This window comes from Carassius auratus, unplaced genomic scaffold (assembly GCF_003368295.1).
Source record: "Carassius auratus strain Wakin unplaced genomic scaffold, ASM336829v1 scaf_tig00214259, whole genome shotgun sequence".
Lineage (NCBI taxonomy): Eukaryota > Metazoa > Chordata > Actinopteri > Cypriniformes > Cyprinidae > Carassius > Carassius auratus.
The window spans coordinates 1,777,399-1,801,624 of record NW_020527582.1 but is presented as its reverse complement, the minus strand read 5'-3'; the positions used below and the strand labels follow the sequence as shown (position 1 = coordinate 1,801,624).

At 36.9% G+C, this 24,226-nt stretch overlaps 2 protein-coding genes across 15 annotated transcripts in view; both read left to right on the top strand.

Moving 5' to 3' along the window:
- Nucleotides 1-12,900, top strand: part of LOC113091649 (myocyte-specific enhancer factor 2A-like) — a 97,501-nt gene extending 84,601 nt beyond the window's left edge. For 6 of the 13 annotated variants that reach the window (XM_026257239.1, XM_026257232.1, XM_026257242.1 and 3 more), the window contains 5 exons: nucleotides 2,804-2,991; nucleotides 5,381-5,410; nucleotides 7,148-7,274; nucleotides 7,516-7,639; nucleotides 8,654-12,900. In XM_026257239.1, coding sequence (XP_026113024.1) covers nucleotides 2,804-2,991; nucleotides 5,381-5,410; nucleotides 7,148-7,274; nucleotides 7,516-7,639; nucleotides 8,654-8,993 — 809 coding nt within the window. In that variant the 3' untranslated portion in view covers nucleotides 8,994-12,900. The remainder of the gene's footprint in view (nucleotides 1-2,803; nucleotides 2,992-5,380; nucleotides 5,411-7,147; nucleotides 7,275-7,515; nucleotides 7,640-8,653) is intronic. The other 7 variants (XM_026257237.1, XM_026257243.1, XM_026257241.1 and 4 more) reach the window with 4 other exon arrangements.
- Nucleotides 12,901-13,469: 569 nt separating this feature from the next.
- LOC113091648 (multiple C2 and transmembrane domain-containing protein 2-like) overlaps nucleotides 13,470-24,226 on the top strand; it is a 47,444-nt gene continuing 36,687 nt past the window's right edge. The window contains exons 1-4 of one of the 2 annotated variants that reach the window (XM_026257231.1): nucleotides 13,470-14,012; nucleotides 16,513-17,241; nucleotides 18,805-18,855; nucleotides 18,995-19,106. In XM_026257231.1, coding sequence (XP_026113016.1) covers nucleotides 16,570-17,241; nucleotides 18,805-18,855; nucleotides 18,995-19,106 — 835 coding nt within the window. In that variant the 5' untranslated portion in view covers nucleotides 13,470-14,012; nucleotides 16,513-16,569. Of the gene's footprint in view, nucleotides 14,013-16,512; nucleotides 17,242-18,804; nucleotides 18,856-18,994; nucleotides 19,107-24,226 lie in introns of those variants that run through there. The other variant, XM_026257230.1, reaches the window with a different exon arrangement.

Below are 24,226 nucleotides of genomic sequence, written 5' to 3'. Positions count from 1 at the left end.
GCTTTGATTCTGAAATCCATTAGTCTTTTCTCATTCATTTCTGCTTTGCCCCTTTGAAGACACAAACGTTGCTGAATGTAGTGATGACTTAAAAATGGTTAGGACGTATCTGGTGCTTTATATCCAAACAGCCTTGCTTGCTTTGGAAAAAAACGAACAAAAAAAAACGAATGATTTGTTTTGTAAAAGCGGGTCATTATATAACCATGCTCTCATAGGATCATGCATCATACTCAGAGCTGAAAGAGAGACTTATTTTTTGAGGTTAAGCAGTATTGTTTAAGACAGGTATTTCTGTATTTGGTGTTCATTTAGGAATTGTGACACTGGGTTCACTCTGTTCTGTTTGAGAGGATTCAGTATGCGACTTACACAGAGCGAAGAGGTGGGGACGCTGGTTACAGCTCAGAATCAGAGCAGCTTATGTCTCAGTAGGGCCTCAGTTACACATTCCACCTTTTTGAGAGCAGGCGCCTTTTTCAGAAATTGGGAGCATTTCAACGTAATGATATCATCCTCCCTCCTTTTGATCATTATCTGAATAATGCACTGCCGCTGTGCTTTTTTACAGTAATTACAAGATATTTTCCTCCCTCTCACTACAGGGTCACACACTCCAGTGCTCATATTCCTCTTATATTTCCTGTCAACTGAGTGAACGTTTACAGTACCAGCCAAAAAAAAAGACACCTGCTTGTTCTGCATTTAGTCATCAAAGTATTACATGGGTAACAAAGAATACACACACACACACACACACACACACACACACACACACACACACACACACACACACACACATATATTATTTTATATACAGTATGCATGAGTTTTATATTATATAGTATAGATAATATAGTTGTAAATGTGTTTTTTCTTTTACAAATGTAAAAATAATTGGAATTTATAACTTGCAGTTATTATATTTTTTTATTTGGATATTACATAATAAAAAAATCGAATTATGCAGTTCAGTTATTTATCATGGTAAATATATCTGTAAGAACAATGAACATAAATGTTTCTATTCTGCCTTATGTATGCATTATATATTTCTACTTCTACTTATATTGAATTATTCTTAATTTTCTGTGTCAAATTAAATAAAAGCATCTGCAAAATAAATAGGCTAAATGTTAATGTTCTACTAGTTTTGTGAATGGTATTATTATTCTCAGACAACTGACATAACATCTGATGTAGTCCTCAAGTTTTTAATTACAGCCCACAAAAAGTTTGCTTTTGTTTGTTGATCCAAGTTAGATGAGTGATATGGGTTTGAGAATCTAGAGAACACAGAAAACTGCATGAAGGTTTAACTTAAACTGAAATTCACTTGCAATCTGGTATTGAGGCGAGACGCCTTGGTGACCCGGTGAGTAGTGAACTTGCACGGACATTTTATCTGCAAACAAGTTCAAATCTCGCTTTGGTCATTTCCTGAACCCACTTCTCTTCTCTCTATAGCCCAGAAATAAAAAGCATATATTAAAAATTGAGCTGTGAGAATTACGTGTGCGTGTCACTCTCAGCAGAGGTGTTTTAACGGAGACACAGTGGGTGCATGTCTCTGCTCTCTGTCTCTCTGATGATGGCCTTCTCTCTCGCTGTCCCACATCAAGCCCCAACAGGAAATGAGCATTGGGTGGGGGGCAGAAAAAGCCCCTTGACTAACATTTAATCAAGCTGCTGTTGTGGAGAAAAACACACGGAAATGACATTGCACTTTGCTGTATGCACATTTCCAAGCAAATGGAAATTAAATGGACCTTTACTGAAGACCAAAAGGCATCGCACTTGTTTGCCTGATGGCTGTTGTTGAGTTGCTCAGCGTTTTTCATACTGACAAAGAAAACATCGAAACTGAGACCTTAGGGGTGACTGTGCTTTTGGGTTTGAACGTCGGCCAATTGTAATTCCTGTGTTTGTCTTTGGAGGTTGCGCATTGTGTGGGTAAATGACCCATGATTGTTAGAGAATATTTCAGATGGTTGTGTGAAGGAACTTGCTAACAATGCGGGCCAGCAGATGGTAGAAAGACATCTTTGTAAAGCTCTGACGTTCACATGAAACCAGAAACCCGCAATATATATAGTATACGGGTGTGAGGTCAGTCAGGTGCGGACTTGATGGATTAGCCTGTTCGTTCTCATGTGATGACTTCATTCGCTCACAAACTGTTCAGTATTTGTTGTTGATGTTCTGCAGACTGATGTTGGGTTCCTCTCATTGTGCCTTTTTGGGTCATTACGGCATGTGCCAACATTTAAACATCCCCCGTTTGCGCTAGATTCAGAAAGTTCCCAATAAAAGTAGCTGCAGTTCGAAGTAGGAATGGCAAAGTACAGCAGATGTAAACATACCATTGACACCCTACCAAAGTTTTTAGATTTCTTCTCTAAAATGGCACTTTAATTGCCTTTGATAGCAGTGAATGGCTGCACTCAGTTGTAATGACTTTAGCCATTCCTTCTTAAAGAGCTCAAGTCACACTACATTTGTTAAACTGAATTGCTTTCCTCATCCTGGGACACACAAAGCCAGCTTTGACGCCATTGTACACCAACAGAACCAAAGGCTCATCAATTTCAAAATTTATGTTTTATTTTCGTAAATGTGCGGGATAATTAGCAGAGTCTTATTAGAACTTTCCCAGAGGGTCGGGAACACTTAACGTTGCGTGCTATGAGATGCTACGACTGCAGCTGGGAAATGGCATGCTGTCCAATCGACTGATGGCTGTTGGGGATTGGTCGATTAGAGCACAATCCCATGATGCTTTCCACCCGTATGTGTGTCTCAGCAGGAAACGGCTTCGTTAACCCGAGGGGCTCGCCGGGGCTTCTGGGTACACCCAGCGGGAACGGGCTTGGTAAAGGCATGCATGCGAAGTCATCGCCGCCACCGGGGGGCAACATGGGCATCGGTGGCCGCAAGCCAGACTTGAGAGTCGTCATCCCCCCATCCAGCAAGGGCATGATGCCACCCCTGGTGAGTATGGAAGAATAGATTCTTCATCCACACACCCATGAGATTGTTGCTTTCAAAAAGATCGTTGATCAGCACACAAGCATTTAAAATGATGGTCTTTACATCAGATCAGTGTAATGACACTAAAATAGTCTCAATGAAACAACAAGCAGAGCAGTCAGAAATCCAGGTACCTTCACTCCTTCTATTATTCATTTAGAAATTAGAGGGCCTCTCGAATGATTATAATTAAGGTGCAGAGAGCTCTGGCCACATTCAGCACCGGAGGCTACACCCGGCTGGCAGCCTCATTAATCACTCAGAAATAAAATGGGAATCAGAAAAAAAGATGATGATGATGATGATTATTATTGTTTAAATACGGTCAATAATTGGTTTGTTTCAACTGTAGAAGCCACTCAGGTTTCTTCCGCAGCACTGCACGTGTACAGAATCTTGTTTGGTAAATAGCATTGAGGTTATGCAGGGCTCTCTTAGCTCAGCGTAAATATACATATGCATGCGAGTGTATGGAATAGCACGCCAGCATCTGGAAGCAGTACAGTTTCTTACCCGCCATGAATCAAAACAAATCCCACATGCCAAGCTCGTGGCATCTGAAGTCATCAGTAGTAAGAAGCCCAGAGGATTATTCATTTTATGTTTATTTGCGTATATGGCGAGTGTCCTTTTGAGAGTGTGTGTGTGTGTGTGATAATGAACTGCCTCAGACAGACTAAGGCAAGGCCTGTGAGTGTGCCTGCAGACAGGCTGTCATTAGAACATAATGGTATTAAATTAATCACATCACAGTGTGACAGAGTGGGGATGAAGGCTTAATCAGAAGCCCAGAGTGTGAGCCAGATAATATCTTGTCGCCCTTGTCGTGTCTCCCCACTGTTATTGATTGAGTGCTGGTATTAAGACAGCACTGGCCCCGCACTACTGAGGAGAAAGTTTAATGTCCTCGATACAGTACAACTCTACTCTGTCAGCTGGCTTCGAACAAAGAGATATATGCACATGATAAGAGACGAAAATTAACACCTTCTAATTTGGGCCAAAAGTACACATTACACTGAAAAAGTAAGTGATATAATCTTGTTGACAGTTTGTTTTTCCCCTATTGTCTGTAATCACCAATCTATTCTATTTTTAATGGTTATTACTTCCTGGATTTAATTTATTTTCATACTTTATTGAATGCAATTGTTTTGTTTCATTTAATATGCTTAATTGCAACAGGTTTTTTTTTTTTTTTTTTTTGCAAAATGAAAAAATAAAATAAAATACATTAAACACTTGAATATACATGGAGAAATAGAACAGGAAAAAAAAGTCTAGTTTTGCAATTTGGAGTGACTTTACTATTGCCTGGAAAAATAGTACTATTTGTTCAAATACATACAGAACTGTGCAAAAGTCTTAAGCCACTAGTATTTTCACAAACAACAAAAAATGGTCAGTTATTTCAGTTATCTTTTGCTGTAGTGTGTCAGTAGGAAATAACAGTTTACATTTACATACAGAACGAACTGAGACAGACTAAGTCCAGGAGAACTGTGGCAATGTCTCCAAGCTGCTTCAAGAAAATACTAGTGGCTTAAGACTTTTGCACTGTATATAATTTTTTTTTTTAAATTTAAACAACAATAATAAAATATATAATAATAAAAATAATACAAAATTAGTATTATTTAAAATGTATTATAAAATTACAAAGAAATATTTCTACATAATTTAAAATATGAACTTGTGAATGTATATATCATATACAGTATGTATATATGCTCATTTATTCTTATATTCTCATGAGTTATCAGCTACATTTTCTACATTTCATTTGTCTTAGTGTTTATTGTTCGCCTCTTGTAAATAATCAATTAAGGCAAGTGGAGGCCTCTGCCAATGGATGAATGATTGATGGAGCTATTGGACACACAAGCTCATGTATAGATGAGTGTCTGAGGTGAAAGGTTAAGAACATCCTAGCTCTGAGGTCAAGCTCCTTAATGATTTTCTTTTCCTTCTAAGGACTGAAAAAAAAGAAAGATAAACTATTATTTCCTCTTACTCCACTATTACTCTCCCTTTGTTCAGCATTTTGCACTGGAAGTTGTCTTGCATTTACCTAATTGCTGTGTCGGACAAACCACATGGCCATAAGGAATAAAAACATTGTCTATTTAGTGCCAACAAATTTGACTTTTCATTTGAATTTGACTCTGAATTTGAATTTCCAGTTTTACTGCAAGTAACCTGAGGCAGCGTTCGGTTCACGCTTCTGTCTCTGAATTTGAATAAGTTAGTTTAAAGGCACGTCCTGGTGAGAATGGTGGGTTGACCCTGCTGAGCTATAGGTGTGCCACCTGGCTCTATACTGACAGCATCTGCTCTTTTCTGTTGGAAGCAGTCGGAGGAGGAAGAGATGGAGCTGGTGGTGAGTTTCACAGAATGCCTTGGGAGGGCTGATAAGCTTTTTAAAATAATACTTCTTTAACAAGCAAAGCCACACTTAGCTTAGAGAAATGACTCCTGTGCTTGCGATGAAAATCGACTAAACCCGCCATGAACTGGATGAACTTACGAGTGTTGTGCGGATGTCTGGTCTGTGTTGTTTGTGACTCACACTGCATGTTCTGAGCCTTTTTAAGGAAGTTAAAAAGACCCACAGTATGTCCAGAAACGTATTGTGTTAAAGGAAGAGTGTTGTGGGTGTATTCGAAGAAAGGAGAATGATGTATCCATAAAATTCCCAAAGATGCAATCATCAGTAATTATTTAATATTCCCCTAAGATCTCGCCAATAAACCTGGTATTAGTTTTAATATTGAAGCAACATAAAAGTGTGGATCAATCAAAGCAGAATGTTAAGAAACACAATCCACATAAAAAATGTTATTGCAGTCAACATATTTGAGCATCACCCAAATTCTTATTCTCTTGTGTTTCTTGTTTTTTTGGCCTGGGCAGTGATTGCTTTACTTGTGATGATGTTGGTAAAATGGAGTCGAGTCCAAAATGATGTAATCAGTTGAGGAGAATGCCAAATGCTGTCAGAGAATATTTTCACTAGCAAGAGGAAACTAATGTGAATGCATTTTACAATACTGAAACAAATCCAGGCTTAAATTAGGACCAATACAACTGTTCTGTAGAATCTGCATTACACTGTTATTTATTTATTTTATAAAGCACTTAAAATAAAGTAAAACCTCTCTAATAATATTTTAAATAATTTAGATATTGTTTGAGACTGTACATAATGTTCCTCTCAAACTCAATGTAGATTGAATATTCATCTGCTAATGTAAAACTGAGCAAAATTGCACTGAATTGAATATGCATCTCCAAGTTATTTTCTCTCTCTCTCTCTCTCTCTCTCTCTCTCTCTCTCTCTCTGTGTGTGTGTGTGTGTGTGAGGGCACTGCATGTACACGTTTGGCTTGGGGTGACTATGTAATTTCACTGCTTGCTGGATACTTGTATAATAAATTTTCGGATTCCAATAAATAAACTTAGATTTCTTTAATATCAGTAATATATTATTTGTTTCTCCTGAGAAAAAGACTACATTTATCTGACATCTCCCCAGAGTTTCAGAAGAAACCACAACTGAGTCTCAAACTGTGCTCAGATTTAAATATGAACATTTTCCTCATAATTGTCCCACAGCTTTGAATGAGCAAGCTCTGAGCATTTTTTCCATGGAAACCGATCAAGTTACTGATAAGAACATTTTTGAGACATTGGGAGTAATCAGAAAGAGAGTATTGTTTTCTTATATATGAATGTGTTTTGGACTTGCCTGTATCCGTGTGTTTAAGTCAGGTTAATGCATATGCCTTACCAAAAATGTGCAGAGATCTTGTAGACAGTCGTACCACATTTCTAAGTCATTCTGTAGAGTCTTATATTTTATATAATATTTTATTACATTGTCCAGGGGCTTCTGAATTGAATCTGTTTAACTGAAGGCAACCTGCAATACAATTTGATTTCTAACTAGAATGAATCTGCAGCGCCTCTTATTGGCGGAAAATGGTATTACCATGTAATTTCCACCAACATCACACTATTCTGATGACAGTGCTTAACATGGTTGGTTAGTGTTTGCATGTATGTTTATGATGGGATTTGTATCTCATTAAGTTTGTGTATTTGGCCCTTTGTACAGAACACCCAGAGGATAAGCATTTCCCAGTCGACCCAGCCTCTGGCCACGCCGGTGGTCTCTGTCACCACCCCGAGTCTGCCACCACAAGGCCTGGTCTACTCAGGCATGCCCACTGCCTACAACTCTGGTGAATATAAAAACATCATTCTTTGTTTTATAATGTATGCATTCATTCATAGTTTGATTTAATTTCATTCTTCTCTGAGTGGCTTAATAAACAAGAGTAAGACCCTACAATTAATGACATCATCCAGCTCCGAGCTCAGCGCATAACAAAACTATTTGAAACACTTGACTGTGTGAGTGCAGAGGTGTTTGAGTGACTCATAAACTCTGGTGTTGATTGTTGTTGTGTTGTTTTGCTCTAGAATACTCCCTGAGCAGTGCTGAGCTCTCCTCTCTGCAAGGCTTTGGCTCTCCAGGGCTCTCTATAGGCTCAATGTCGGCATGGCAACAGCATCAACTGGGCCAGGCAGCTCTCAGCTCGCTGGTGTGAGTAACAAAGCTGTGTGCAGTCACACACAGGTTTGCAGAACACTAACTAATGTGCCCAGGCACGAGGTCAAACGCATTCTTAGTTGCCATATGTTTTCATTTTATTTTATTATAAACCTGAAGGGTTATTGATGTTTTAATATTAGAGACAAACCAGTGGCATGAGGTTAGGGTGGGACTATTTGTTTTGCCACGTATTAATAGCTTATGTCACTGTGCTTCTCAAGTAAATGTATCTTGTTTTAAAGATATTCAGTAAGTATTATTTTATATTTTTTTTGCAGCATGGAAGCCCAAAAATTAGACATTTAACCTTTTTGTATGGAACTTTTTTATTATTATTATTATTATTATTTTTTTTAATTTTTAGTTTTAGATTTTTGATTTGTAATGTATACAAAATGTAATGAATATTAATGTCATGATAATATTTATACAGATTTAAATATTTATTTTTAATTAATTTAACTAATCGTGTCCTAAAAAGTTTGTTTTTCTTTATGCATATGATTTAAATTCTTTAAAAAAAGATAGATAGATAGATAGATAGATAGATAGATAGATAGATAGATAGATAGATAGATGGTGGTATAGAAAGATATGCATTTATATAACTATATGTCTGTGTAGATTCTCTGTAATTTCAGAGTGCGTGCCTCACAGACAGAAAAAAAAAACACACAAAAAACCTCAAATGTTATGTTTCCAGAGCCTGTGAATGAAAGCTTTTATTTAAATGCAGTGGTTGTGCCATCAAAACATTAGTGAACTGTTTCCGTCACATTCTGCCTGGCATGCTCTAATTAGATACCACCCTCTAAAATGATTCAGGTGCTGTTATTGCTGCAAGCGCCATTGAGTAAACAGATGGAGGGTGGGATATTATTACTGGGCTATCTGGGTCTCTGTGTTAGCGTCACATGGTAGTTGCTGAGTTTAGGAGTTTCTGCAGTCCACAGACATAGTTTTATGTACAAATTTTTCCTTTTGTAATTTCCTCTCTTTGTTCAGAGGTGGCGGTCACTTACCTCAGGGCTCCAATCTCTCCATCAACACCAGCCAGAATGTCAACATTAAATCCGAGCCCATCTCTCCTCCACGTGAGCGCATCACCCCGTCCGGCTTCCCACCCCAGCAGCAGCAGCAGCCTCCCTCCGGCCGTCCTGACATGGGCCGCTCGCCCGTCGACAGCCTCAGCTCCTCCTGCTCCTCCTACGACGGAAGCGACCGGGAGGATCACCGGCCCGATTTCCACTCCCCACTCGGCCTGGGTCGACCCCCAGCCGCCGGGGCCGAAGAGAGGGAGAGCCCCACGGTCAAGCGCATGCGCATGGACACCTGGGTGACATAAAGCTGTCCCGAGCCTGACAGCCAGTCAGTCACACGCAGGGCTGGGCAGGGGGAAAGGGAGAGAGGCGTGACAGCAGGGAGGGTCATTATTGTTATTATTCTATTGTTATAATTTAACGTCATTTCACTTTTTTTGTAAGTAGGTAGATGGGGAAAGAAATCGAAAATGTCCTGACATATCGAAATGAAGCAGATGAGTGGAGAGAGAGAGAGAGAGAATCTCAAGTCAAGCAGTCAGAATGAACGGTGTACTCAAACAAACAGGTGTTATCAGGTACTTGATGCAAATTGTATTACGTAAAAGTCCAATGTTTGAAGAAAACCTTTTTCGATTATTGTCATCACTGGAGCAGTTTGACACTCCTAGCTGTTTTCGCTGTTGATTTCGCAAACAATCAAAGAAAGTTCTGGGCGGCTTTCTGTCTGAAAGCTTCTGCCTTCTGGGCTCATGTATTAAACAATCTGCATCTGCACTCGCCCCTATACAGTATGAAGTATGTCACTTATTAATTTATTTAAAGGTATTTGATGATAGATTTGGATCAGTTTTACGGGGGAAGGCTTGTATCTAAAATGAGATCACATTACACCTTAGTCAAGACATTAAGTGAAAGAAATGAAAATGTCTCTAAATTAATAACAATCTGAATTTTCAGTCCCTTTTAAACAGCGTTTTTAACAAATGGGAAAAGAACAGGTAGCCCAGTCGATTTAAAGACAGATAGCAAGTCATTGTACATTCATGCAGCTCCAACAACTCAATGGTAACGCAAGCCAAAGCCTCTATGTAATTTTGTCGTACTGTAGGTTGGGATTTTTCAGCATTTCTCTCTCGATGTTTGTTTCATATTAGTTCTGTCATAGTGTGCGTTGTTACAAACATTGGAAAACGATTAACATGCAAAGCAGATCTTGAAATGATATCTAAAGCCATGAACACTTGCTGTTCTGTTTGTAAATTAAAGATTTGAGCCAAACCTTTTTTTCTTTTGTTATGTACATAGCAACTTTAATATATATATATATATATATATATATATATCACTTTTGGTGTAAGTACGTATGTATTGTACCTTCACCAGATTCAAGAAAAAAGTATATTTTTGTGGATTACTGCCAAGTTTACAAGGCGAGATCCTTATTAAGTAGAGTATTCACTGGTTAATATTTACTATTTTGTTAACTATACTGTACTTTCTTCAAATCTGACTATTATTGGTAATATTCAAAGTGTGTTTTTTTTCCCCAAGAAGGTCGTTTTTTGGGTCGTTTACCCTTTAATGGTGGTGAATGTCTGTCCATAAGAAATTGTAACAACAGAGCTGTATGATTCAAGCTCGGCTGTCTTTATTTTTTTTGTTTTGTAAAACGATACTCGCCATGCTAAGAAAAAAAAAAAATTGATTCATTTCTTACAACTGTTTTGTGAGGGATTAGCCTGCAGCTGCTGAATACACTGCCTACTTTAACCCATCACGGCTTAGATGCACTATTCATTGAGATCCAGTACAAGACACATTTCTCTATACAGACATTCCCCCAAGTTCGAATAAAAAGCTCATGTTACTAAATTCATTTCAACCAAATCCCTCATATATTGTAAATACCATAACTTTAGGTAACCCTAATACACACCTGCATACTATGTACAGAACACCTTTCCAGTTATTTTGTGAATTGGCTCATCTACAGATTTCCTAATGTAAAGGAGACACCTTAAGGAGGCATCCGTCGCAACGTTCTGTATTGCTGGACAAGAGGGGGCGCTGTAGCTCTCTCCGCCGTCGCGTTTTGCTCTCTGTGTGCATATCTCTTCACATGTGGCTGTTTGTTTTTTGCGGCACAAACGTCTGGTAGCAGTGGCCTCCGGCTTGCATCACACCTCACAGCCCCTCAGGTGTCAAAGCTAAAGATGGAAATACTAGACAATGCAAACTGACTTGGACATGATCTCTCTAACGGATTGCACAACAAAAGTTTGTTTGTTCAAGTTTGCCATCGGACACTTTGCTCTTTAGATTTGTTATGTATTGGGTCATTGTGCACATACCTCCCTGCCCTCTTGAGCACCGCAGCAACTGGCAATAAGCTGATATTAATCTATGCAGTCCCCAACCCACACATAGCCAGGAACACAGAGCATTCACATTAAATGTGGAATTTTTAAAGGGATCGTTTACCCAAATACAAGAGTTCTGTCATTTACTCAAGTTGCTCCTACCAAGTATGCATTTCTTTCTTCCGCTGAACACAAGAGGCTTTTTGAAGAATGTTGTGACCAAACAGTTGATGCTCACCATACTGTTTATTTCCCATATTATGGAAGTCAGTGGGGACCATCAACTGTTTGGTTACCCACATTCAAAATATTTTAAGTTTAACAGAAGAAAGATTTTCATACGGGTTTGGCATAACTTGAGGGGGAGAAAATGATGACAGATTTTTCATTTTGGGCTGAACGATCTCTTAATAGTAATAATAAATTGAGAGGAAAAAAAAAAATTAAGCATGCATATTATACTATCACATATTCATTAATTACACAATGTTGCCTAGTTCATGAATAAAGTGCTCTTTATAGAGCAGGTGAGAAAACGACTGTTAACCCTTTGTCCTTAAGTGCTTTAGTTCACCCAAAAATGAAAAATCTCTCATTATTTACTCAGTAGTTCCAAACTTTAATTTTTGGAACACAAAATATTACAAAATTACAATTATAGCTGATGCCCATAGCATTGATACTACTCGTTTTGAACAAGATGACTAAATGCTCTCTCTTTTTTTTTTTTAAGGTGAACTATCCTATGATTACATACAAAGGCACACCGACTAAATATGAAATCCACAAGAGCCATGCAAACACTGCTTTAGGTTTAGCTTTAGATTTAACCTCAGATGTGTACAAGCTTTGTTGGCTCGGCTGAATCGAAACGCCCATGAGAAAGTTTTCTGATGTCTGTCAAGATCATTTAAAGTTGATCACAATCAAAGCTTTTCAGGTTAGACAAGCAATAATGCCAGCCCAGTGTTATGAAAGCACTGCGGCCTTAAAACATGCACACACGAACACTCAACATTAGTGCTTGATTAGGAATCAGGGAGTTTCTCTGCTTACATGCACAATTAGAGCCTTATTCCAAAGAGTTGCTGGTGTTCAGAATCAAATATATCACTCATTACATTTTGACTTCATCAAAACAAAATCGCCCTCATGTTAGGGGTTCCTATAAATGCACGGGAGAAATACATAAGAGATCTGAAGAGAGGAGGCTGTTCCTTTGGCGCAGAGTGCTGTGTCACAAACCGTTGAATGTGGAAGAAAGGGATAAAGAGGAAACAACAATTGTTTGTTGCGTACTTTCTTCACTTTGCTGTGTAAGAGTACACTGCTTTGCTTTATGGCTTTTTCTAAATCAGAGTTATGTATTTGGTAATTGTTTGTAGTTACTAGTTCACTTCAAGAAGCTGTTTGCGGTTTGGATGCTCAAACCGTTTGGCGGCACAAGCTGGACTTTGTTGCCATAACTGAAATAAGATGTTTCGAAAAGGAAAAAAAGAAGAAAAAGAAAGAAGAAAAAAAAAAAGAGTAAAACATGAGAGAGAACTTTTAAGTTAATCTGCATTATATTTCCCTTGAATGTGTTGTTTTATCTGCATTATACAATAAATATTCTAGTGAACTTTCTATTGAATGACTAAGATATTATGCTAGAGATTGTTGTACAAATTTGTATTCTGCATTCACTAAAGTAAAGATATTGGCTTTTATTGTGTAACATAGGTTCTCTCGCTTATTCTGTGCAAACTGAAGTGAACAGTTCTCTGAATCTGAGTAGACTTTGTCCACATGTGAAGTCCCAAACATTAGAATCTGTCCGCTTTATTAAAAACCTCATTGTACCCTCAAATACTCACTCTATGTGCCTTCATACTGCATCTCTGAGAAACACACAGTCAGTGCACATGGAACTTCAGAATATAGAAGTGACACATATATAGTGATTTATTTTGCCCATATCTAGTTTGGGAGTTCATAGACCAGAATATGGACATGCAAGAAAAGTTATTTGGAATTCAGTTTTATACACTGTTAAAGCCACGTAATAACTCTTTATGTTTATTGGAACAGATTAAAAAAAAAAAAAAAAAAAAAAACTTCTGTACGTTCATGGTTCATGCGTGGGTCAGTGACAAATATGCATGCCAATGTTAAAGAAAAGGAAAGAAATTAAACAAACAAATAAACACTGAACACACACACACACACACACACATATATATAATATCAGCAAGTTTTAAGGTCTATATGCATTTTAATTTAACATAAAAAATGTATTACATATACAAACATACACAGTACAAGCATGGCAATACATTTGTTTTCCTCTTCCATAAAAACACCACAGTTTGCAGACAATATCTTTAAATATATTATGAAATACAAATATTATTCTAACAAAATCGTTTCACCACTGTTTTTTAATGAAAAAAAAATATTAAAGTGCTATCCAAATAATCTAAATCACTTGTAAAGAAAAGAAAAGAAAAGAGCGTAAGCGTCACGTCACTGATCCACAGACATGCGATATGAAAAGCGGCCAGCAGGTGGCACTGAGTTTGCATGCAGACCAAATCAATTATGGATATTATCTGCACCACACAGATTTATTCCCAACAAACACTGGAAAGATACTAATTCTTCAGGTACTATGTTTTAAGTCAAAATCACGACCATCCATTCTATATATAAATTCATTAGGGTTCGCTGACATTTAAGTAGCCTACGTTAAGTATCTAGAAAATAATCTAGTAAACACAAAGCATTTAACGCCACATTGCATGCGAACTTCGAAACTTCGGTGTTTCAAAACTAGTCATCACTCCACCCTCCTACAGAGACAAACCGGTCCAAGCAGAAACCTCCACAGACATCACACTTACAGCTGGATGTGCAAGTTCACTGCTCTTGTCAGTCATGTCTTCTAGAAGAACACACGTCCAGTAATTGATCTGGAAAAAGGTAAGAGCCTAAACTCTCGGAAAAAAATAATAACATAAGTAACATTCTGGCACAATAACTGATTTTGTTACGACTTTCAATACATAATAAATTAGAAATAGATGTATTTATCTACTTAAGTAGCCTAGCTATCGGGAGTAACAGCGTTTACAGTATGTTGCTGTAAGTTTATTTAAATGAGTTAGTATGATAAACTTTGTTAAAGCGAATTGAGCTAATCCTTTGAGAGGCTGAACATTACACCAACAAAAATGCAAAAACCTGTCCAACCAACGTGCTTAAATAATGTACACACCTCACCTCTTGAACAGTTTCATTTGTAGTAGCATTATATGGTGTGTGTGTGTGTGTGTTGGTGTAAATTAAATTTAAGATTATTCCTGAAAAAGACAATGGATGTGGTGTTAAAAGCAATGCTCTGAAATGCCATTTTTGAATTTTGGAAATTCTCTTTTTGGAAATTGCTTTAATCGTTATTATTACCACAGTTTCATGTGAAATATGAATACATTTTTGCTCATCAAGACTTGTTTTGTCCATTTTACTGATCAACATCAAATTATTCTTCCTGAATCTGCTGCTGCTTAATTTACAATTTACAAATCTACTGTATTACTTCCTGAGGATGTGATGTAAAAGATTGCTTTATAAAGTTTGCACATGAAACATAATTTAATAAAAACATGTCCCCAATCTCTTGATTTGATCAATTTCAAAAGTTAATATAGGTTTACTTTATCTTAGTGTATTAAAAAGCAATAATTACTCAATTACATTTTTGACATAATTCAAACTTTCCCTCAGTCCCCAGCAGACCCTCACTAAAAGAAACTGCCAGAAATCACTATAATCAATTCTGTGTTTGATGATCTAGACATGAAATATCATAGCATGTCATAGTGGTCTGCACTGTCATGTGACAATCTTCAGATTTAGTTTATTATACTTACATACAGTATAAGAAATTAGTCCAAACACCTTTCAGCTCAATAAAAAAAAAGTTTAGCAGTGTGACCAGTTCTCGAGAAACTTCTCATTTCCACAACAAATATGGCCTCATGTTTTGTGATGTGGCAGTGTAATCGGCACATTTTCTGCATACTTTGCCGTAGCAGGTCATTGTCCTCCACACGCACTGTTTCATGTCAATGTGTAAATGCTTGACATTATCTGTGTTTTATATGTAATCTAATTGAAAGAGAACTGCACACTCCCTTAAGCATAGGCTATTTATTCTCCAACGTTTGTCAAAGTAGTAGCCTTGACTAAGTCTACTAGACGAAACGTTGGAGAATGAATAGCCTATGCTTAAGTGAGTGTGCAGTTGTTCTCTTTTCCCCCCTTCATCTTGCACTTTACATGTGTGCATGCACTTTGCCTCACTTGCTCTATTAATAGTTTCATATGTAAAGCATCACCTACAACAGGGATGACCAGTCCTGCTTCCTGCGGAGCTTAGCTACAATCCCATATAAACACACCTGAACCAGCTATTCAAGGTCTTCAGGTTTACTACAACTTAGGGCAACTTGGAGCCAAACTGCAGGATGCTGGCTCTCCAGGGGCTAGATTGAACACCCATAAACTTACCGCATCTGGTCGAATGCTCAGAAATCAGCTCAAGATATTAGGAATTCAAAAAGAAGGCTAGAAATGAAGTTCTCCTTCAGTCTAACACCATGCAATCATTTAGAAACAGAAGTTGTACCCATTTTTTGCCAAAACGTTAGCACCCCTCGCTAATGAAATTTTATAGAATGATGTCTCTCCAAACTATTATGCTAATACTAGTGATTTCCATACTATTTCTATACTATTTATGGTTCCCAAAAACTCTGGAGACTTATATGAAGTACATACCCCATGCAATCATGGTATGTAAGAGAAAAGGGGAAAAATTCTATGTATTTAAATATGAACTTAACTTGAAAGTATTATACATCTAGATGGAATAAGCAGTAGATTTATGTACAGATGTGCACATTATGTGTACTACAGTACATACATGTTCTGTATACAGTGCTGTGAAAAAGTTTTTTTTTTTAATATTTTTTTTGTACATTTGTCTCACTTGAATGATTCAAATCAACAAACAAATTTGAATATTACACAAAGATAATCAGAGTAAAATGCAGTTTTGAAATGATGATTTCATTTATTAAGGGAAAAAGCTGTCCAAACCTGAATGCAACTATGTGAAAAAGTAATTGCCCCCTTAATCTAATAACTGCCACCCTGGGGAACAACAACTGCAATCTAGTAATTGTCATATCATTACAACATTATTATCATATTAATTTCATATATATATATATATATATATATATATATATATATATATATATATATATATATATATATATATATATATATATATATATATATGAGGCCAAACTTTTAAACAACAGTGTACAGTAAGTTCACATTGCTTTTGTTTTTGTTTTACATTACTTTGTTTAAACTGTTTTTCTCAAATTGATACTCTTTTCCCTTCTTTCAGTTTTTTGTCTGACAGCTGTTTTAATTTGAGAAGAAGTGCAGTTTGACTGCAGTCACGATGGAGCAAAAGAAGAAAGTCTGGCCTAATTTCCGTGAGAGAGCCAAACCCAAGTTAATTCTGAAGATCGGAAAGAAGGGTCTGGGGAAGAAGAAAAAGACCCCTCTGAAATACAGGAGGAGTATGTCAGTACCAGACCTCAGGATTAATCCCAGTGCCATGCTGGATTTGCAGGATGATTCCAGGACGCCAGGTCAAGACTCCGTCTTCTTTGAGGGTTCATGTGACTTGGATGAAACAGCAAGTGTATCCTCCAGTACTGCCTTATCTGAGCAGTTAAGTGTCGCTGACATGCCATACTCCTGCAGCCCCGCGCCATCAGTGAGATCAGTGCCCGTTGACTTTCCAGTTTTATTGGAAACTGATAAGCGGCAAAGAGCCACGACGTGGTACTTTGATGATTTAGATGGAGTGGCTGTACCTGTATATCCAGCTACAGAAAGACAGATGGCACCTGAAAAAAAATCGCCTGGTCAGAGAGCAAAAGATCCCACAGACAGAGTGGCTGCAGCCCTTAGTAGAGCTGGTGCAGGTCAGACACCTCCTGCACCAGCTTCATATGAAACCACCGCAGAGTCAATCAGCAGTACTCCACCTGAGGAGAAATATCTAACTAATCACCAGCCATCCTCTCCAGTGGAAATGTTCATTGCAGGGTCAGCTGAGGACATGGCAAGTCTCACAGAGTTTATGTTTTTAAGTATTATCACTACATAAATATGCTCTACCGTTTAAAAGCTGTGGAGTTTACGTTAGTCACAGTTACAAAAGATTTCAATTTAAATGCTGCCTTTTGAAAACACTCGCACAAAATTAATTTTAACTTAAGGCCATGTTTTACTAGTTGTATTCATTTGGCCATTGTGAGTTTTATTTGACTATTTTATTGTTCATTTGTCTTATAGATTTAGATAATTTAATTCATTCTTAATTAATCTTTTTTTTTATTGCACACCTTGGTCAGCATTCACATTGTTTAAGCTGCTATACAAATTGAAATGCCCTTGACACTGACCAAATGCATGCAGCCTTGGTGAGCATAAGAGACTTGATGAATACATCTTTCTGAGCTCAAACATTTAAACAGTAGTGAATACACACATGCTTTTAGAACGAAATGGTGGAGGTTAAACGTGTGGTTATAATGTCTTCTGTACATTTCTGTGCAAATAACGTGTACAGATGTACACATATTAAAATGTTTTAGGCAATTAATCAGCCTAGCCAATCACTAGAAATTCCTGTTCTAGAAAAATACACCAATTTTCAAAAGTAAAACAACAACAATGATAATAATGATGTTGTTGTACCAAGCAATTCATCACAATTGGTGAATTCAGATACACAATTTAATACAGTGGGGGCATATTTAAGAGGTTTGAGTTGTTTTCTTTTGAATTGGCCAGTACAAGACCCATAAAAGGAACTATTGCAGGAAATGACCTACAGCGTAAAGAATCTGCTGGAATATCGAAAATGATGGACTGGGTCCCTCAAAGTCTGGACCTCAACCCCATTAAGCAAATTTGGGCAAGTTGGAAAATAAACTGGACAGATCTATTGTATATTCAAAGGAAAGCCTTTGGCTTGAGTTACAGAAGGCATGGGATAACATTAGTGTTGAAGTTCTCAGGAAATATCTTGCCAGAAAGACGTGCTGCTGTAATTGCTGCAAAAAGTGAACATACTGAATATTAAGTTAAAAGTGAATAGAAACTGCACGACTCACTTCATCTGATGTTTGTGGTGCTCAGAGCAACCATCTGCATGTTTCATGAACATTATGAAATGAAATCATGTTTTGGAGGCAAAAAAAGATACACTTTGGCCGATTATTTCATTATTTCCGAATACAGCTTTTATGCATAAAAATCTCTGGTTGCACTTTATTTTACAGTACGTGTACTAACATGTACTTATAGTGTACTTACAGTGTATTTATCTAAGAATGTTCTGGTAACACAAGGTAACTACAGTGGGGTAGGGTTAGGTTTAGGGGTAGGTTCAGGGTTACTACCTAGTTATTACATAGTTATTGTAATTACTATAATAAGTACATAGTATGTACATGAGGAACAGGACTGTAAAATAAAGTGCTACCAAATCTGTTATTGAGGATTTGCAGTATTATTTAATTTGACATCAAAAATAAATGCATGCTGCCAAATTCTGAATTTTCCAACTGAAGACGACAATGCATGATTTATGGATGACCAACATTCATCTCTTTCTCAGGACATTCCCAATGAAAGCAGTGACTTTGATACACTGGAACAAGAACGCAACGTGAGTATTTCAATAAGAGGAAGAGCTGTCTTGAAGACAAAAGGAAATAAAAACACATGTGCTTCTCTCCAGAATTGTCATAATCATAATTATCATCCAACACTGACTAGGTCTAAGTCTTTAGCTCTCTACTTGTCAGTTCCCAGCAGGATTAAATGACAGCCAGAGTGCTTCAGCACAGCAGAAGGTCCAGTATCTCCTCACCATCAACCTAAAGGAAGGCAAAAACCTGGTTATCAGGGACCGCTCAGGTAATAACCTCTGACTAATATAGATATTTAATCTACGATGGTGCTGGGTGGGGTGCTTTACTCTAGACATTGCATTGACTTTAATTGCTTAATGAAACAGTGCATTCCTGTAATTATAAATGAATGAGTACTATTATAAGTAGATCAGAACATACGTCTTAATCAGCTCAAAAAAGCCTGATTTGAAAATCTTTTTAAAGAATGGCATTGAATCTGTATAAGCCACCCCCTCATGTTTTGCCTGGTTTGGCATCAGAAGGAATGATTCATGCATTCAGAGACTTGTCTTGATGTTACAGTACCTTCATTTCCACTTCTTTCTGTTCAGCTGGCTGCTAAAATGAAATGTCTCTTTACATGCAGCTTGATGTTGCTCTACAGAAAGTTTCTGATGGTCTATCTAGTCTTGAAAGTGTATACACAGACTGCACAGAATAGTGACAGCACTGTTGCATCACCCTGAAAGGTGCTGTGTCTTGTGATCAGCTTTACCCTGAGGACCATTGAGTTCTTGATAAAAGTTGTAAAAAGTCTTGTTGGACTTGTTTTAGTGTTGACTATTCAAGGTTTAGTATGTTGTGGGTTAGCCTGGGCCTAGAGGATTGGATAACATCTCTGCCCATGCTGTCTGTCTTCATTTCCTTTTGAGATACTTTACATTACTCACTTTTATGCAAAGTGATTTACAAATAAGCAATGCTTCAACAAAGATAATTCTTTTTTGGACAAAAGTACCATGAAAAGTATCACAATACAAATTTCCAGAATTGCTCAAACAGTATAAAAACATTGAGTCAGTAAGATAAAAATAAATAAATAACATAAATACTTAACATACTTAACATAAATACATTTTAAAAATTTCATCAGAATGCGGTAAATTGATCAAAAGCAGCAGTAAAGGCATTTCAAATATTACAAAAGCTTTGTTTCAAATCAAATTTGTTCTCTAAATGTTCTCATTCTTGTGCTGAAAATGCTGCAAAAAAAAATATATATATATATATATAAATGTATCACCATTTCAACAACAACAACAAAATATTCTCAACTGTTTTGAACATTGTTAATAATTAGAACGATTTCTGGATCATGTGACACTGAAGACTGCAATAATTACTGCCGAAAGTTCAGCTTTGCCTTCACAGGAATAGATTACAATTTAATATTAAAATAGGAAACAGTTGCATTTATTGAAATAAGGTTTCACAATATCACAGTTTTTGCTGTAATTTTAGAGTAAAATACATTCTAAAATCTGCCTTGATGAGCATAAGAGACTTTCAAAAACATTCGGAAAAATTCCTTATTCTAATGATTTCTAGTATACAGTATCTGCATTCTTACTGTTAAGAATATCAGATGAAAATGTGTTTTTTTTTCAGTCATGGTTCCTTATTCTAATGATTTCTAGTATATCTACATTCTTAGAGTAAAGTTTATCAGATGAAAATGTTTTTTTTTCGTTAAGGTACCTTATTCTGATTATGTCTAGTATATCTACATTCTTAGTGTAAAGTTTATCAGATTTTTTTTTTTAAGAGGAGGGATATCTGTTGAGAGAAGTTAGATTCTTTAATTGATAACTGTCAGTATAATTCAATGAGTCAGTATTTAACACACATGAGAGTCATTTATTCTGTGGCAATCATCTGAGCTTTCTGTGAAGTCCAGCAGGTGAAACTGCTGATGGATGGAGTTCTTGTACTGTAAACATGTAAATGAAACCTTGTTTGGGAATATTCTGGAGTCCTGTAAATTCTAAATTCCTCAGATTGTGAAGATTGTTAGGTTCAGTCGGGTCATCTCAAAGTTCAAGATGTTGGCTCAGTGATCCTTAAAGCTTACTTTAGAAGAATAAAACTAAGTAAAATAGAATTTAAAATAAAAATAAAATCGAGTCAATTTAGAGAGGTGTTGCTGAGTAATATTTTTTATGTAATGCATTATACAATCAAAAAGCAAAATAAAAGGAGAAGTAGAGACGACTGGACTTTTTAAAGATGGAACGTTTCCAAGTTACTTCAGTTAAGCCTAGTCATTCCTAATCTGCAGAATGCTGTCGGACCAGAAAGTCTTCATTCTGTCATCTCCGTCTTGCTTCTGTAACCATGTTACATTTAAGAAAACAAACTAACAACAACTACTTCTGGAACTACTGTTTGTAACTCATCAGCTGTTCAAATGTTGTACCTTGATTGCACAGAATCAAGTCGGTTTTATCAAACTAGTGCTGGGAAACAGATGAGCTGGCCTAGATTCTTTTTCCTACTACAGAGCCAGTGCAGATAGAGTCATGTTGAGGTGTTGTTACCTAGAGGCTGTTCACAGTCCCTGGTGTCACGATGCAAAATGTGTCCGCTTTATCTCATAACGTTTTGTTAATGCGAGAGAGCGATAGATGCAAAAGGAAGAGTGAGAGAGAGAGAGAGAAAATAGGGATTTAGCCTAAGGTTTACTGAAATCCTACAAGCAAATGATTGTACTGAATTTCCATTTGATACCCAGAGCGGTTCTTCAGACGTAATGCCAGTGTATCTGGCAGGCCTGACCAAGCTGATTGGGCAGCTCATTCTCATGTTCAAAGTCACAGGTGTATGCCCAGAGGCTATTAATTACCATCTCGAGCTCATTATTTTTCATAATTAGAATATATTCCAGTGATATTCCTCTCTGCCAACTGAATCTAATGAAATGGTCATGCACACTATAGACTTGGTGAGGTTACTGGTGGCACAGGCACGCCAGATATCCTGTGGGACAAGTGCTTCCTCAAAGCCTGAACTGAAATGAACTGAAGCCCAAACTACCTCACTATTACCAAAATGATTGTGCCTGTTTGTCCCATTAAAAAAAAAATACAACTTTTACTATTTTATATAAACTCTGTGAAAGCATGTGCACTATTGATATCTTTTAGAGTAAAATGGGATATATTGCCACCTGCTGGAGAAAGTATAAAACATTTTTTAAAACGTTTTTTTATTTTTTTTTTAAATAAATAATTACATTGTATAGCCTATATATTGTTTTCAATAGAAACCTAATATTAATACCAACACAATATCCTTATTAAGAAGTAAATGCTTTGAAAATAATAATATTAATATAGTGTGTTTATTGTAGACACTGGAATGCCGAGTGGAATTCTTATGAATCACACTTTTCAGTTGTGATTCATAACTTCTTAAGGAAGCAACTGTTTTTATCCACTTTCTCTGTTTGATGGAGAAACTGAATGCCGGTAACTAACAAACCTGAAGAGAAAGATTGAATTGCCTTTTGTTTATTTACATTTTATTTCCTCATTTCCAATCCAAGGTCATTTCTTTGTCCATTTAAGATAGTATTGAAGCTGTTAGTGGGTTGTTACTGTATTTTGGCCAGTGACTTTAGAAGAGATGTTGTTTCAGGATATATTCTGCATGACAAATGTGACCCTGGACCAAAACCAGTCATAAGGGTCATTTTTTTAAAACTGAGATTTATAGATCATATAATCATATAAGCTGAATAAATAAGCTTTCCACTGATGTATGTTTTGTTAGGATTTGACTATATTTGGCCAAGATACAGTACAACTGTTTGAAAATCTAGAATCTGAGGGTGAAAAAAAAAAAAAAAAAAATTCAATATATTAAGAAAATCGCCTTTAAAGTTGCCTAAATGAAGTTCTTAGCAATGCATATTACTAATCAAAAATTAAGTTTTGATATATTTACGGGAGGCAATTTACAAAATACCTTTATGGAACACGATCTTTACTTAATATCTAATGATTTTTGGCTTAAAATTAATATATATATATATATATATATTTGACCCATACAATGTGTTGTTGGCTATTGCTACATGATACTTAGGACTGGTTTTGTGAATCCAGGGTCACAGATATGTAAATTGTAGTCCTAATATTGATTTAAAGAGCCATGTTCTCAACTGTTTGGTTATATGTTCAATATTTTGTCCAAAGAAGGGAAAAGCTTTAACAATTTAATATGACAGTGAGATAACTGTGCAAAAACCATATACAGTAATTTATTCATAATAATACGCGTATGCAAATTAAATGAATAATAATAAAATAAAAAATAGATTTAGATCTTTGGAAATTGCGCCCTCGTGTGGCTGTCTTTGAGAATAACACACCACCTCAGGTCGATAATAGAGTTATAAACAGAACTTTACTCCATGCTTCTCAGCGACAGCAAATGAAATGAAGCAAGCGAAAATTCTTCTTCTTCATATTGAAATATTTTCACTTTCAGACTCATATTCTGTCTGTTTTATTGCAAAACTTCTAGGTCAAATGTGTCTTATGGAACCTTTTCATGGACACAAAAACCTTTTGTTTTGAAAATCTTGCTCTGATATTTTACTTTTTTATTATTGTTTTTAAAGCACCATAACTAATATTTATGTAGGTTCGGTTTGACCCTTTCTTCCATAATGCTTTATCAATAAGATTCAGACATTGTCAGAAAAAAATGTTTTTGGTCGATCTGCAACCATTTGCATTATTAGTTGAGTCCTCACTCAGTCTGACTTGACAGCGTGACAGCGGTGATGCAGTCCACCTCTCGTGCATTTTCCAGCACTTATATTTGCCTAACAATTAACGCCCAGCTTGCACCCCGACTGACACTACATCGGAAAAGCGGCCCGCGAGTCCCCTCCCTCCCTCCCTTCTTCACCGTCCTCCATTTTCCTTCTGTTAATTTCCGCCGTCACCGTTTTCAGTCACGCCGGAGCTCTTCCCCTGGCTGCTTGAGCCCCTTTCCTCCTGTCAAGCTGCCTGGAGGTTTCCTTGTCAGCGGCTGGCAGGGAGGAGCTGCCTCCTGGAGATGTTCATTTGGAGAGGCGAGCTGACAGGCCTGACAGCCCGTCCCCACAGGGCTTTTGTCATGTGATTCCAGGCTCCCCGCAGGTTCTCTCAAGCACTCCTTTATCCATCCATACAAATGAAGCGACGGACTCTTTTTCTCTCACTTTTTTTTTTCTTTTTCTTACCAGCCAATCTGCATACCACAGCATAGACAAAGACGGACCGCTCTCCCTCCCCTCTCGCAGACAGACTTCCTTAACAGGCTTTGGAGATTAACACCGCTTGCTCCCAGTTT